Source organism: Zosterops lateralis, assembly GCF_965231275.1.
Source record: "Zosterops lateralis genome assembly, chromosome: 3".
Classification (NCBI taxonomy): domain Eukaryota; kingdom Metazoa; phylum Chordata; class Aves; order Passeriformes; family Zosteropidae; genus Zosterops; species Zosterops lateralis.
This window is the reverse complement of record NC_139764.1, coordinates 3,823,793-3,838,374: the sequence shown is the minus strand read 5'-3', so window position 1 is coordinate 3,838,374 and position 14,582 is coordinate 3,823,793. Positions and strand designations below refer to the sequence as shown.

Genomic DNA, 14,582 nt, shown 5'->3' with positions numbered 1-14,582 from the left:
CAGTTGGAGTTACTGTCTGGCTTCTTAGAGCTGGGTGATGTGGGGATGAGGGAAGTGTTATAAGTGTATGTGTAAGATTCTATAGGGTAAAATCAGCTTTGTTGCTACTAAATTGTCAACAATTTTTTGGCCAAGTTTGAAGGAATTCATCTTGGTGAAACAAGGCTCACAAAATTGGGAAAACAGAGGTTTTATGAACCTTTGATGCTGGGCAGAGGTTTTTTTGATATGTATATTTATTCTTAGATACTGTCTATAGTGAAGGATCTGTCTTTTGTGGCAAGCTTGACCTAAATTGTGTGATGGAGTTCTTGGTTTCTTCAGTGCTGTGCTTTGGCTTTCAGAAAATCAACTGTTGTGGTAATTTTTGGTGTTTAAAATAAAAGGAGATACTGAGTGATACTCATCTTTTAGTCTGCTTCTCCATTTTGAGCTTTGTCCTGTGTTCTGTAGGATCTTTAAAGCCTTATAGGAGCGAGACAGAAAAGTGGGTTTTAAAGTTGGATGTTATCCTGTTCAGAGGCTGCATTTGGGATGTTTTTATATTTGTGTGTATGCGTGTGTATGAAAATGTGGATGTATGTGCATATGTGATGTCCTTATTTCAAAGAAGTCATAAGTATTTGTTCGGTGTGATTATTCTGTGAAGTGGTTTTCTTCTGAACTTTGCTTTCTGATCCATGCCCACAGACTTTCATTAGCTTTGGGTTTTGGAAACCTGCATGGATGGATCTCACAGGGCCTTGCAAGGCTGAGATTGGAGAGGAGGTGCTGAGGGTGCAGCAGGGGTGCTGAAAAGCTCGCTGCTGTTTAAGAACCTTTCCCACAAAGTTTGCTTGTGGAGTGGATTTGTGAGTGGGTAATGCTAGGAATTTCATGTGAAGTGTGGAGATGAAAACTTGGATATGTTATAAAAGCAAAGATCCACTTAAAAAGAATGCTGGCCCTGATTTGTGTAGCAATTAGATAGTTGTACAAATGTTTAGAAATCTAGGACAAGGAGGAAGCAAGAATTGTGCACTGATAGCTGGGAGAGCTGTGTGGCCAGGAGGCAGAATCCTGGGACATAATCAAGGGCTGTGTGAGTGGAGTGTGGACCTACTGATACTGGCCTTATTTGAATGTAGAAGCATTTTTGGAAGGAAGTGGGGCATTTGATAATCCCTCAGTGAAGTGTTTGGTGTTTGAACTCAATACAGAACTGTTCTGGTTTCCTCTGTAATAAATGTGGTAAGCCTTAATCATTTTGCCAATTAGTGATTCATTATGGTTAAATGTCATGATAGATGTGTCTGTATTGGAAAGCAACAGTCATCAGCTCAGTCTGAAATAACCTTATATGTACACAGCACATTGTTTTTAGTTTGATAGTTTTGTTGTGGTATGGGTTTTGTTTGTTTGCTTGTTTTCCCAGTCTTTATCTGATGAAGAAAAGGAAGTTGAGGTCTCAGGGTCATCTCAGAATGCAGACATTTAAAAACCTGGGGGGGGGGGAAAAAACCCCAGAAAAACAAATAACAAAACAAAAACAAAAACAAAAAAAAACGAACAAAAAACACAAACAAACAAACAAAAAAACCAAAAAAAACCCACACACACACACAAAAAAAAAAACACACACACACAAAAAAAAAAAGGTGTCTGGTTAATAATAAAGTTGTTGAAAGATCATACTGGAAAGTGCACATCACTCAGGAGTTCCCAGTAAAGCTTATGAGGAATAGTTCATAAAAATAGGATTACGAGAAGGCTGTGTTCTCAATCACAAGCTTTTGCAGCACTATTCAAGAACATTGTGCACTTGTGAGTTTTCAAGTCACTTGCATCTATCTAAACCTTTGTTAAGCAAATCTACATTTTTTTGCTTCAGTAAAGTACTTAGTTTTCATGCTATCAAAGGTAATTTGTAATAAAAACAGAACAATTACATGTTGGGTTTTTTTCCTCCTAATGTGTTTATGTTTTTGTTTTCTTTAGTATCAGATATTGAAGGTGGTGATACTTTGCAGCTCAGAAAGGAACATGCCCTCAAGATATTTGCTTACATCAATTCATGGACACAAAGGTAATTTTGGATTGAGTTTGAATGCTGAGGATGCTGGATCTCAACAGTATTTTCCCTTTTTAAAATACAGTAGAGTGATTAGAGTTAGCAAATTATTAATGTGTAGCTAAGTGATACCTGGAGAATAAAGACTATTCTACTACTTAGAAAATAAACTTTATACCCAGTGTGTTTTGGGCAAAGCATATTTTGAATGCATTTGGCATTCTGGGTGCTGTAGTAATTGTGTAGAAAAGCAAACAGCTCTATTGTGGTGACAAACAAGGTGTCTTGCTGCTTTAATATGAAATTTTGTGACCCTCTTCTGCAGGATAGGGTAAGGAGAGTTTAAGAAAAGGTGACTAATGGTGGAACCATCATGGTAAATTTTTCTGCGTGTTCTAATACCCTGAGTCAAGGTGATGAAGGATTGCAGCCCATAGCTACTAAACTGATAAAATGCTTTTACATTTTTGTCTTGAATCGACTACATTATTCCTTTTACTCTAGTATTTAAATTGCTGTTGTTTTGAGCTTGTTTCTGTAAAGTAATGTTATCATTACATTATGATATAATGATATATTACTTCACAGCTACTTATTTTTTTCCAGCACAAGAAAATGTATGGATATTACTTTTTAGAAAGAATCTACAGTGAAGATGTTTGGAATTTAGTGTTCAGCAGTAGTTTTAAGACCAAACTGAATCCACTGAATCATAAGTAATATTGGGAAAAGCATAGAGAATAAATTGGAAAACATTAGTCGAGTATTTAGAAGACTCTAAAAGGAAAAAAAAAATGGAATGTCTCATTTTGGATACCTGTGAAAATAGGAAACCTGCTCTTCCTCATATTGCCCAAAAATTATAAGCCAAGTTAGTTTTCTTCTGCCATGTGCTTTTAGACACAGAGAAGGAATTTTTAAATCAAAATACACAGCAGGCACAGAAACCAGACTCCTGACATTTCTTGACAGGTCCTGGATGCCAAATTTGTCAGAGAACAATTGCAACCCAATTTTCCAGGTCATCATCTGTTCAGAGTTTTGTTCTGTTCTACAGCTTGACAAATGCAACATGAAGGAAAAAAAAAAAAAGATTGGATAATATTTAACTCCTTATTTTCTTCTGGCTTCCTTGTTACCTTCCATATGTGTAATGGTTTCATATTGGAAGAGTCTGGAGAACAGTCTTTCAGCTGGTTGAAGGAGAATCTAATGAAGAGGCCACAGGAAGGAATTTTACTTGACATTTTAATTTCATGTCCTGTCTCTGCTCTGCCAGATGGGCTTTTGAGAGTTCTCCTTGTTGTGGGTTTGAGGCCTTCCTTAAGAACCACTTTTTACTTTGTTGCCTGTGGTTTAAGTCTCTCCTTTCCTTCAGAAGATCACCTGGGGACTCGTCCCAAAGAGCACCTTTTTCCTCCAACTGCATGTAGTGTTTCCATTTTAGTTTTCTTCTGGAAATTGTCACGTTCAATGAAGTAGCATGCTCATTTTTAGTTGATCTCCTCAGTTTTTGGTGGAGCTTTTCTTCCTGTGAACTCTACATTCCAACAGAGGAAGACTTGGAGGTTTTGCACATACCTCTGTCTATGAAAAGAATTCTCCAGTGAGGAGTCGTCATCAGACTGTTTTCATTGTTATTGAGGATGATTTGCTGCTCTCAAGTGGGGCAGTAATTTTTAAGCATAAGTGATGGACCTTTTGAACATAATTTCCCCCCAGGATAAATGCTTGAGGATACACTGGGTTTTGCCTGCAGTCCCTTGCTGTCATTTGTTAACATGAAAATACATTTACAAGTAAATGACAAGAATGTTTTTCACATGGATAAAGGCACACTCCATTTACACAATATTAAAGGGATTTTTCTTCCTGCACAAATGGAACAGAGGGGTTTAGATGCTTCAGTCATTGTATCTGTGCTGAAATTAGGGAATCCTGAATGTTACTTTTTTGTCTAACCCGCTGAAAAAAATAAACATCTGTATTCAAAAAGTATGTTCTCTAAGAGCTGTAGCTCAAGGGCACGTTTGTGTTCCATCAAGAGAGGCAGCACCTTCTACCTGTCATAGCTCTGGGATCTCTTGATTTTTTTCCCCTGAAAATTAGAATTTATTAGTCTCAATCTCTAAATGCTGTGTTTGCAGAAAAAACCCGAATTGCTTAGTGATGATTTCTTGTCCTGTCTTTTGTCTACTGATTTCTTTTCAAAGTGGTACATGTGGTTTTTGTATTATTTTAATATCTGAGAGCTCTGGTTGTGGACTCCAGTCCATTGTTCTCCATCTAATAGGAGATGGAGAACATCTCTGCTGCAAGACAGGTCCCAGTTTATGCAGCAGTTCTGTTGTGTGGTAGAGTTTGAGTCAGAAAGAGCAGAGTCCATCTCCAGATTGTGTCACAGACATGTAGCCTTAATTCTGTTCTCCAGTAAGTAAGAACACTGCAATGATGGCTTTCTTTCCTGTGTTCTCCAGGATTTAAATCCTTCTACAGGAATATCCTCCACCTTTTTTGTCACAATGAGGGAGGTGCTTGTTCTGATGGAAGAAGCAGCTGTTCCCAGACCATGGGTTTAGGGTACCTGCCTCAGGGGTTTATGCACCCAGAATCTCTTTGGCATCCATAGTTATCCTTGCCCACAATTAGAGTTGTGTTAGAGCTTTTTAACTTGATGATTTAATTGAATTTTTAATGATATTGTCAAAGGAATGGTGTAGAGTTTTCCCCTCTTGTTCTTTGCAGTTTACAGTGTGTTGGTAGATAAGCAGGAGAATAATCTCTGAGCCTGCCAAGTGAAGAAAGTACTGGAGATACTTGAGCTGCTTTTTCCTAGATGGATAAAGGATATCAATGTGCGTGGGATCACCATCTAAATGCTGATAAAGGAAGTGAACTTAAATAGTCCATTAAAAATAAAATTACTTTGCAGCCCTGTTGATTTGAAAATAGCAATAACAAGTTCTTACACAGCTGACAAGAATGTCAGGATGATTTATTGCAGAAAGAGCAATAGAGAAAACCAGATGAGGAAGTGGAGTCAGAAACATACTGAAAAACGTGACTTCTTCAGTGGCATGGTGACCTTGCCCACAAGACTTTTTTTCTGTATTTTACTTGCTGTAGCAGCTGCTAAATGATAACAGGGACTTCATAGTTTTGGTTAGCATTTGGGAATAATGGGATGTTCTCAAGGCTTAAGGAGGGTTCTGTGACTCCCACTTGCTGCTGGGTAGAGCCTGTTTCATTTGAGTTTCCTTTATTTTATGATTCTGTCAAATAACAGAAGTTATTGCTGTTTAAAATGTTTTAATGTGAATAGTTCTCTTGGTTAAGTACCTGCCTGATTTTAACTGAAGGAATTAATTTTTTTTCTGTTTTCTTACAGACAATGTTTGTGCTGTTTCAAGGAGTATAAACATCTGGAGATCTTTAACCAAGTAGTCTGTGCTCTTATTAACTTAGTGATTGCCCAAGTCCAAGCTCTGCGGGACCAGCTCTGTAAACATTGCACTATTAATATAGATTCAACATGGCCAGAGCAGAGTAATCATGCTGATGAGCCCCTGAATGTAGAGAGAGAGTCTCACGAGGAAGAGAATGGAGAACGACAGAAACCTCTAGAGAAAAAGTTTGATTCCGCAAGAACTTGTGTCTTGAGCGAAGAGGAGCCTGCAAAGAGCACGGATGCTTTTAGCTTGTGGAATACTGAGGAGAAGGAGAAGCTGCTGCTGTGTGTGGCAAAAATCTTTCAGATTCAGTTTCCCCTGTACACAGCTTATAAGCATAATACTCACCCCACAATAGAGGTACATCTTCTCTTTGTGTTTGTCTTGAATTACTTGGTGGAAGGTTAATTGTTCTCATTAAAGAGCAGATTGTTGCTTTCACTCAGGATGGGCATGTTTAGGTCTCCTGTTGACTTCAAGTAGAGCTTTTCAGAGAAGCTTTCTAAATGGCACATACTCTTCCACTTTCTTTAAAATATGCTTAATAGGAAATAATTTGATAAGTGTTGGCTGGAACTGTACACTGAATTATTGTGCTGTTAAAATAACAGGTAGGCAAAAAGGGGACTAGAGTGAAGCCTTTCTTCCAGAAGGTAATCCATTAATAGTTTACCAATTTCTTTTCATTGCAGTATGTGGTTCTAGAAGCAAAGCTTCATGAACTAAACTTTGTGCAAGACCAGACTTGTTAGAACACTGATTAATTAATTAGAATAACTGAACTCTACACAGGTTCCTTTGTTCAGGGGATTGATTTTTCTCACTGATATTTATTATGGCTCCCATTCATGTTTTCCCTATTTTCCTCTTAAAAAAAAAAAATCCAAAATCCTGCCGTGTTTAATTCTCAGTTTCTGAAATAAATATAATGGTGGTAGCGTTTCCTAGTGGAAATAAAACCTTTTCTGGAATGGTTGGCTTTTGATCCAACTTGTGGTAGTCTAATAACAAGTAAAGAAGTATTTTACAATATTTGTATGCAAATTAGATGTACACTTGATTATATGGGAAAAGCTTCTATCCACCAAACTTCTGAGAAAGTCAGAGTGGAAAATTAAAGTGCAGATAACGCACTCCTTTTATTTTATATTTAGAGGGCTGTGGGAGATCACTGGAGCTTGAGTTGAAATTTGCTTGGTAAAACTTAAGTCCAAAATGAGAAGATGCTGAATCAGATATATTATGTAAGTTAGGGCCCTCACAACAGCTGATCAGTTCTTGTTGAATGGAATGCTGCCCTACCTGACAAGAAATGGAGTTAAAACCCCCTACACAGCAGGTTTTTTAGGTGGGCTGGATTTTTGTTCTTGTTCTTCTCCAAACCATATGGGCATAAGTTAACAGAGGTAGTGTCAAGTATATCTGTATAGACATAAAGTGAATTGATTTATCTTCTGCACTCCTGTGGGACATATACTAAGACTGGCTTCAGAGGAATGTGGAATGAACAGTTCTGGAACAGCTTTTCTGTGGACTATCACACTTGCTTCTTTTAAATTACTATTTCATGTATTTTTTTCTCTCTTTGAATTTCACTTCCAAACGATCAAAAGAAAATCTCCAGGTGCCTGATGGGATTTCTTTTTCCCTTGCTGTGCAGCCCTGGAGTGAATTAGACCCAGATCTCTTGTAGGTTGCTGCACTGTGCCGATGCCCATCACTCCAGACATACTAATGTATACATAATATATGTATCATCTCTTATACATCACTTGAATTATAAAATACATTGATTAGCTATCCTAAAAACATAAGGGGAAGCTGAAAAAGAAAGCCACTTTCCTGAGGTACAGGCAGGTAAGGGATTTTTTTTTTTCCTTTCTGCGAGACTTTGTGTGTTTCCAGATCTGGATTGTGGAAGTGTGCCAGCCTGCCATACTTGTGTACCTTTTTTGGGGGGCAGAGATTTTCTATTTTGCTTTTAAAAGGTCCCAACATCAATAATTTTTCTTACAAACCTGATGTTTTCTGTATCTGGGAAGCACTAGCATTCTGTTATTCCTCTGATTTAATGTCAAAACTTTCTGCTCCCATGAGTGACTCACTGAGGTTTAGCATTTAATTTTGGATTTCAGTCTAGAGCACATCTTAGCTGAACTGAGACAAGTTATTAGTCCCAGTAATAAGAGTACTTCTTGCTTTAAATCAGACTTGGTTTCAGTCTTCAAGAGATCCTAAAATAAAAAATATCTGCTTTAAGTGCATTAGCTATACTTGTAAGTCAAACAGATCGCTGAGCAGCCTAAATCTGCCAAAAAATTGTTGGGAGAAGCTGGTGTAGCTCTCCTTCTCCCACTAAACATTTCCTTTGCCTGGAAAAAGGGAAATTTGCTGATCCAGAACAGACTCCAGTCTCCAGTCTGACTGACTTCAGAAATTCTTTGTTTTAGAATCTTGAGGTGAACTTTCACGTTTTCCTGGAGTTATCACATCCATTGAGGTTTTGCTGTGCCTAGCAATGACCTCTTAGGCTGCCATTTAAGAATTTCCAGTATGAGCCTTTCCCACGGTAACAATTAGCAGTCAATATTTCCCTTGTGCTTTGCTCTGCAGATGCCTCCAAGGGCTTTGTTCTTAATGGCAGCAGACAAGTCTTGAAGTCTAATCCTCTTCTCAGCTGCTTGCCAAAGCCATTTGACATCAGACTATTTGGAGGAGAAGGAAAACGTTCATGTGGAAGCAGGAGGTTTTTCCCTTGGTCAGGAGTTCTTGAAGTTGGATGAAAATGAGCAGCAAAATGAGATTTGTTGGTAGTCAGAAAGGTGTCTTTACCTGCAGGATCATACAGATGTCTCCTTAAATGATACGGGCTAAGAATTGTTTGTGTCCCTTACAACATCTCTAAAGTGAGAGTTAAGACCGCAACAGCCTGGTTGGTGTCCAGAAGGGCCATGTACACACCTCTCTTGAAATTTATCAACATTTTTGGTGCCCAGAGGGATATTTGTGTCTCTTTAATCCTAAACAAATTTAATTTCAAGTATTTTTAAAAATATGGTTGGTTTTTTTTAGAAATGTTCATACTTTGAAATGAATCCCTTTTTTCTTTATGCAATATTTTTATCCCTTGCATACAGGGAGGTTTATGACTGTAGGCCCTATCCTTTTCATACTTAGTGCAGCAAGGGAAATACCTGGAATGGGCACTTAGAGGAGGGGAAAAAAGAATTTATAGAAGGAAGCTCTTAAAATCATGTAGAGAAAGAAGCAACAACATGAAGTGCACTCCTGAACTTTGCACTGTCTCAGATTGAACAGTGAATCTGAAGGGAGTTACCTGACCATTTAACAGGTCTTGGCAGAGGATGAAATGAAAGAGGAAACACAATCAGTTGTTGAGATGTCTGCAGCTGCAGTCCCTGACTGGGGTCTCGTGCTCTCTGCTTCTCCTTTTCCAGTAAACATTTTTTTGGAAGATACACGTGCTTTCTGCCAAGGCTGTGTCCAGGTCAGACCTCAGCAAGTACATTTTATTATGGAATGTTTGGAAGGAACCTTAAAGCTCATCTCATGCCAATCCCCTGCCATGGGGATACCTTCCACTCTCCCAGGTTGCTCCAACCCCATCCAACCTGGGCACTCTAAGGGAGGGGGCAGCCACAGCTTCTCTGGGCAACCTGTGCCAGGGCCTCACCCACCCTCACAGGGAAGAATTTCTTCCTAATCCCAAATATAGCCCTGCCCTCTGGCAGTTTAAAGCCATTCCTCCTCTTCTTTTTGCTGTGTGGCTTTGGGACAACCTTTGTGTCTTTGCCTGCCTTTCTCAAAAATCCCTCTCCAGCTTTTCTCCAGGTAAAGGTCTTGGAAAGCTGCTCTAGCTTCTCCTGAAGTCATAGTGGGTTTTAATGCCATATTAGATTCCCATGAAGAATTCTCTTATTTCCTCATAAATTTAAGCTTGAGGAACTCTCAGACTGTCCTTCCATCTGCAAGAACAGAGGTCACAGTTCCAGACTCAGTCTCTCAGCTGCAGCCTTTTGCAAGCTTTGCAGGACTCCTGCAGCAGCCCTCTGTGAGTTTGGGCTTTCTGCATTCTAAGAACTGCAGTTCACTTGACAACAAATCTTTGTTTTTTCCAAGAAAACTAATGAAATTTCTCACACCATTTCTGCAGCTTCCATGAGCAGAGCACTGAACACCTTTCCTTGCTGCTTAAAAACATACCACCTACTGCCTTCAAAGCTGTTTTAAAAATAACTGGTAGAGTATCACGAGTTCAGGCATGACTTAGAGTTCAGCAGAAGAAAAAAAGAAAATAAATGCTTAGCTATAATATGAGCATATTGAATAATTCAAAATGTTTGTATCACACTTAATCCATCCAAAATTGCTTGCCTCCAGCATCCTCTGGTACAGTTGTAAGAAGCTTACTCCTACACAGCTATTTAAAATATATTCAGGAAATTTCATTTAAAAACTTAACTTTGTGTTAAACTTGCATTTGATTTGTGACTGTCCATACTGGGTGTTTGGCATGGAGGGATAAGAAGAGGAATGTGTGGCTTTACCTACAAGTATCCATGGCAATGTTGGGTTTTACAGCCACTTTTTATACCTTCAGTGTCCTTTTGACCCCAGCAATGTGCATGAAACCCACAATATGTTACAGCCCTGATAAAGAAACTTCCACTCTGTACTGCCCAACAGGTGGATGCTGTGGACATTAAAAAGAAAAGCTATTTTCCTAAACCATTTTAAGTTTAGTGCTTCTAGAAAATAGATTTCTTGTTGCAGCAAGTGGCTAACAGAGTGATACCATTCCTTCCTCTTCTTCACTTAACTCACTCCTGTAAAAGTTTGGCATTTATTTTGTACAATGTGTTTCATTATATATAAAAAATAAAGTAGTTGAAATTAAAGATTTTTAATATTTCCATAGCAATGAATATTTTGACATTTAACCCTTTAAATCATCCAATGTAGGATCATAGGGTGTCATGCAGTTCATGTAAATTCAGGTGTTTGCATATATGTCTCATCTTTATTAGAAGTAGCATTCCAAAGTCCCTGAATTGGTTCTGTACTGTATTTCTCAGACTATGCCCTTTGCCATATTCTTGTTGAAAAAATTGGTGATCTGAACTTGGGTAGGATTGGAGAATAACCTGTTAATCCAGCCTTTGAGAGACACTGCTGAAATGTTCTCTTAAGTATATTTGTGTATTTATATATATTAACAGAGGTAAAAAGTATGGAAAAGTCTGTTTTACAGTGGAAAAATGGAGCAAAGCTTGAGCTTCTGTCTTCCTCTGAATTAGGAATTTGGGGTTTTTTTATTGTTGACTGTGATACCTGGTAAATGGCAGTTGTTTTTGTTCTATAAATGTGTTTCTGTTGCTTGAGTTAATTTTAACTTTTTTCTTTAAACAGGATATTTCTGCTCAAGAAAGCAATATATTAGGGGCGTTCTGTGATATGAATGTAAGTTTTCCACTTTTAAATAAGTGCACATTTCCTAGAAACTTAAAATAACAACGTTCATTCCTCTATATGGGGATTTGTATTATGCTTATGTAGCTTTTGAATTTCCTGTATGCCTGAATGATCTAGTCTTAATTCTTCTCCTGTGTTTTGGACCTTTCTAGGATGTAGAGGTACCATTGCATTTGCTTCGTTATGTTTGTCTTTTCTGTGGAAAAAATGGCCTTTCCCTCATGAAGGATTGTTTCGAGTACGGAACTCCCGAGACGCTGCCGTTCCTTGTAGCACATGCCTTTATCACAGTGGTGTCTAATGTGAGTTTTCCCTTTCCACCCTTCTGCCTCAACACAAAAAATAAAAAAGAGCCCGAAGTCTGCAAGAACTTTGTGGGGGTGGGGAGGGATAAAAAAGCTGTAAATTTTCCATGTTGGGAATGAGATTTATTCGTTTCCTTATCCAAACCCTCTGCTTCTCCTGACAGCACATAAGCAGATTTCCAAATTGTACCTCGATAGGAAGATTGTAACAGCCCCCCAAAATACTTCAAAGAATGTTGTCAGAGGCCATTTCTGTCCCTGAAATGGTGCCATGGAAGAGGTTTTAGGTTCTTCAGGGTATTTTAACTTCTTAGCTTTTCCCTATGAGGCACAAAGGAAAAGTCTGTGGATTTCTTTTCTCTTCAATTTTCTGTGATTTTATACCATTATACACATTTGCAGCATAGAGGTAATAATTTTTTTCCCCACTTAGCTTTAGAATGCATATCCTCCATCATTTCTGCATTTTGGAATCACAGGGATTTTTGACTGGCAGAATTATGAATTGATTTTAGTGTAAATTTGAAGGAGATTGGTGATAAAGATAAAGCCCAGTCCTTAAAGAAGGACATATGAAGACTTAGTGTAATGTCAGGATAGAAGTTGTGACCTGTCTTGTGGATGGGCAAAAATAAAACCAGAAGTTTGTTATACCTTACACAAAGTGAGTTTGACATGATTTTGACACTGATTACAATTTGAAAAACTTAAAATCAGATCTTTCCTCCCACACACTTCCTTCCTTCCTTGTTGCTGTTATTGCCCAGGCAGGAGGATATTCTCAGGGCACCAGTGATTGAAGTCCAGGTGGTGTTGGGGGTCTGAATCCCACTCTCCTGATCCTTTAGTGGGATAATTCCTGACGTGCAGGTCAGAGAACAAATGGGCAAGGCCATGACCTGCTCCATTCTTTCCAACCTGCCCAGGAGGGCTGATGCAGCACCTCTCCGTGTTTGGTTGTGAGAATCCAGCATTCTGACTGCAAATCCCATTTCCTGGGTATCCTATATCAGTGCAACTGCCTTTCTTCTTTGTCCTTTTTGGAAGTCTTTATTTTTCCCACATAAATTGTTTATTTTATTTCTTCTTAGTGGTCTGCCCTATTCCAAAATACTTCTCACCAAAGTTTCTCCTTTTAGATATTTACCTTGGCAACTTTGCATTTTTCTTTGGTTCTTGTAGGGTAACCCATTAAGGTGGCTCTTGCAGCAGTTTTAGATGAGTTCTATGGCTAAACTTGGCAGATAAAATGAAATTCAGCCCAAACCATAACCTAAAGTACTGTTTCTTCAGCCTCTTCCAATATTGCAGCTTTTCCCATTCAATGAGCATCTTTCTTTTGAATTCTGTCTGGCTTTGCTGACAAATCTGTGTGAGATGAGAAAACCTGTTTAAAAAATTATATTTAGATTTTATTTTTGTGTCAGTTCACTACAGAGAGTATAAGAAAATGTTCTATGTGTAATGTGCCTTATTCATCCACTTGTTGCACTTTGATATCACTCAGTGTACTTGGAAGCACTGCTGCTGTCTTTCAAATGCAATGGATTTATTACAGCCAAATGAGGCAGATAATTTTTGAGACAAAATACATTTTACCTTGCCAATAATAATAAAAATATTTCTCCACCTCTATAATGCTGCATGCGCTTAGGATTTTGATGTAATGTTTCTCTTTCTTGTTTGTTTTTTTATATCATTTAACTGGATAATTCATAAACCTTAGGTAAATATTAAGAAATGTTTCTGATTGTGAACCAGTACACCAAACTCCACTAAAAACAAAAAGAATCATTCACAAAACTGAGCAAGATATTGGTGGTCTCAGCAAGAACTCCATTAATCTGACTTGGTTTTATCCCAACACATTTGATTTTATGGGATGTAGAGATGCTTATTCTGATAATAGCTCTGCAGTGTCAACTGGTAACTTGTTCCCAGTGTGCAAAGCCGGCCCACAGTATGTAGTAACCCTTAAATACATTTTTCACATCTGTAGTGCCTCTTAGAGAACGGCAGTTAAGTAGCCATTCTTGTAGAGATTCCCTGAAATATCCATGCTGGAATTGTTTTTCAGGTCTGTAAGATAAAGGAGTTCTTTAGCCACAACCTTCTAGAAATTATTTACCACTGGTAAAGGGCAAATAATAGAAAAACACCTCTCTGACACTTGAGAACAGAACAGATGCAGTGAATACTTTGTCTTAAAAGCAGGTAGAAGCAAAAAGTGATATAATTTTATTTTCTGTCATTTTACAGATGCTAGTTGATGTAATTTTATCTGTTATTTTATCATTTAAACAATTTAGTATGCAAATGTGAGTCCACATTCAAAATCAGAGTTTCATTTGTAACGTGTGAAATTATGCTTTAATTGAATTCTGAGGCTGAAGGTTATGTGTAATGCAAGTTTACAGATGCATGATTTCAGCTGAGGAGTTTGAGTTAATACAGAGTGAAGATTACTGTGAACAGTGAAAGATAGAAAAACAAAGTGATAAAAACATTTCATACTTTTATGTCACAAAGAAATGTATTTTCTTTAGTGTTTCATACTGTATTTGAAGCAGAGTACATGGTGTTAAAAATCAAATTGTGTAATCACAATAATACCTTTGTCATCCCTGCAATTCCTTCTCAAAATGTTATTTAATTTCTGTTTCTAGAACAAGCATCTTCTGGTGACACTTTGTATCTTTGGGATGTTAGCATTTTTTCCTTCTTGAGGCTGCCAGTTGGATCAGAAGCTTATTCCAAGTGTGGTCTTTTTTTGCAAAGGGAAGATTTGGCTGGTTTGCCTTGTAAAGTAGGTTATATTGTTACTGTGCAGTGCTTGTTGCCGTGTAAAAAGTAAGCCTGCAAATGCTTTTGTCACAACTGACTCAAAAAGTTCCCTAGCAGATTCTGGAAATGTTGAAAAGAAACTGGTGAGAAGTTTGACTGCAGCCTAATATTTTTCTCTCCCGTCAAGAAGGAGTATATACATTTTCTGCATATGGAATTGAGTCCTTAGGCAGAATTTCTTGCATCAGCTGCAAAGCTGAAGTTCTTTAAAGAGCAGAGCTGGGGATGCAGAGGGCCATGAGTGAGTGATGAGGTTGCTTCTCACAAGGGCTGTGCATGCACATGATTGAATTTACGTGGGCAGGAGCAGCAGCTGCTGCTGTTTCATCTGTGCTCCTTCCCTTACCTGGCAGGAAGTAACAGGTTTAACAGGCTCCCAGTTCCTTTTTGAAATGCAGATGCCACTTCTGACTTTGCCTGTGGAAGTCCTTTGGTTGGTGC

The 14,582-nt window shown here is 38.2% G+C and overlaps 1 protein-coding gene across 7 annotated transcripts in view; it reads left to right on the top strand.

Annotated features, from left to right (window-relative positions):
- The window catches only part of USP34 (ubiquitin specific peptidase 34), a 110,190-nt gene that overhangs the window by 15,463 nt on the left and 80,145 nt on the right, over positions 1-14,582 (top strand). For all 7 annotated transcript variants that reach the window (XM_083856329.1, XM_083856333.1, XM_083856330.1 and 4 more), the window contains exons 2-5: positions 1,978-2,065; positions 5,439-5,859; positions 10,930-10,980; positions 11,145-11,294. In XM_083856329.1, coding sequence (XP_083712455.1) covers positions 1,978-2,065; positions 5,439-5,859; positions 10,930-10,980; positions 11,145-11,294 — 710 coding nt within the window. The remainder of the gene's footprint in view (positions 1-1,977; positions 2,066-5,438; positions 5,860-10,929; positions 10,981-11,144; positions 11,295-14,582) is intronic.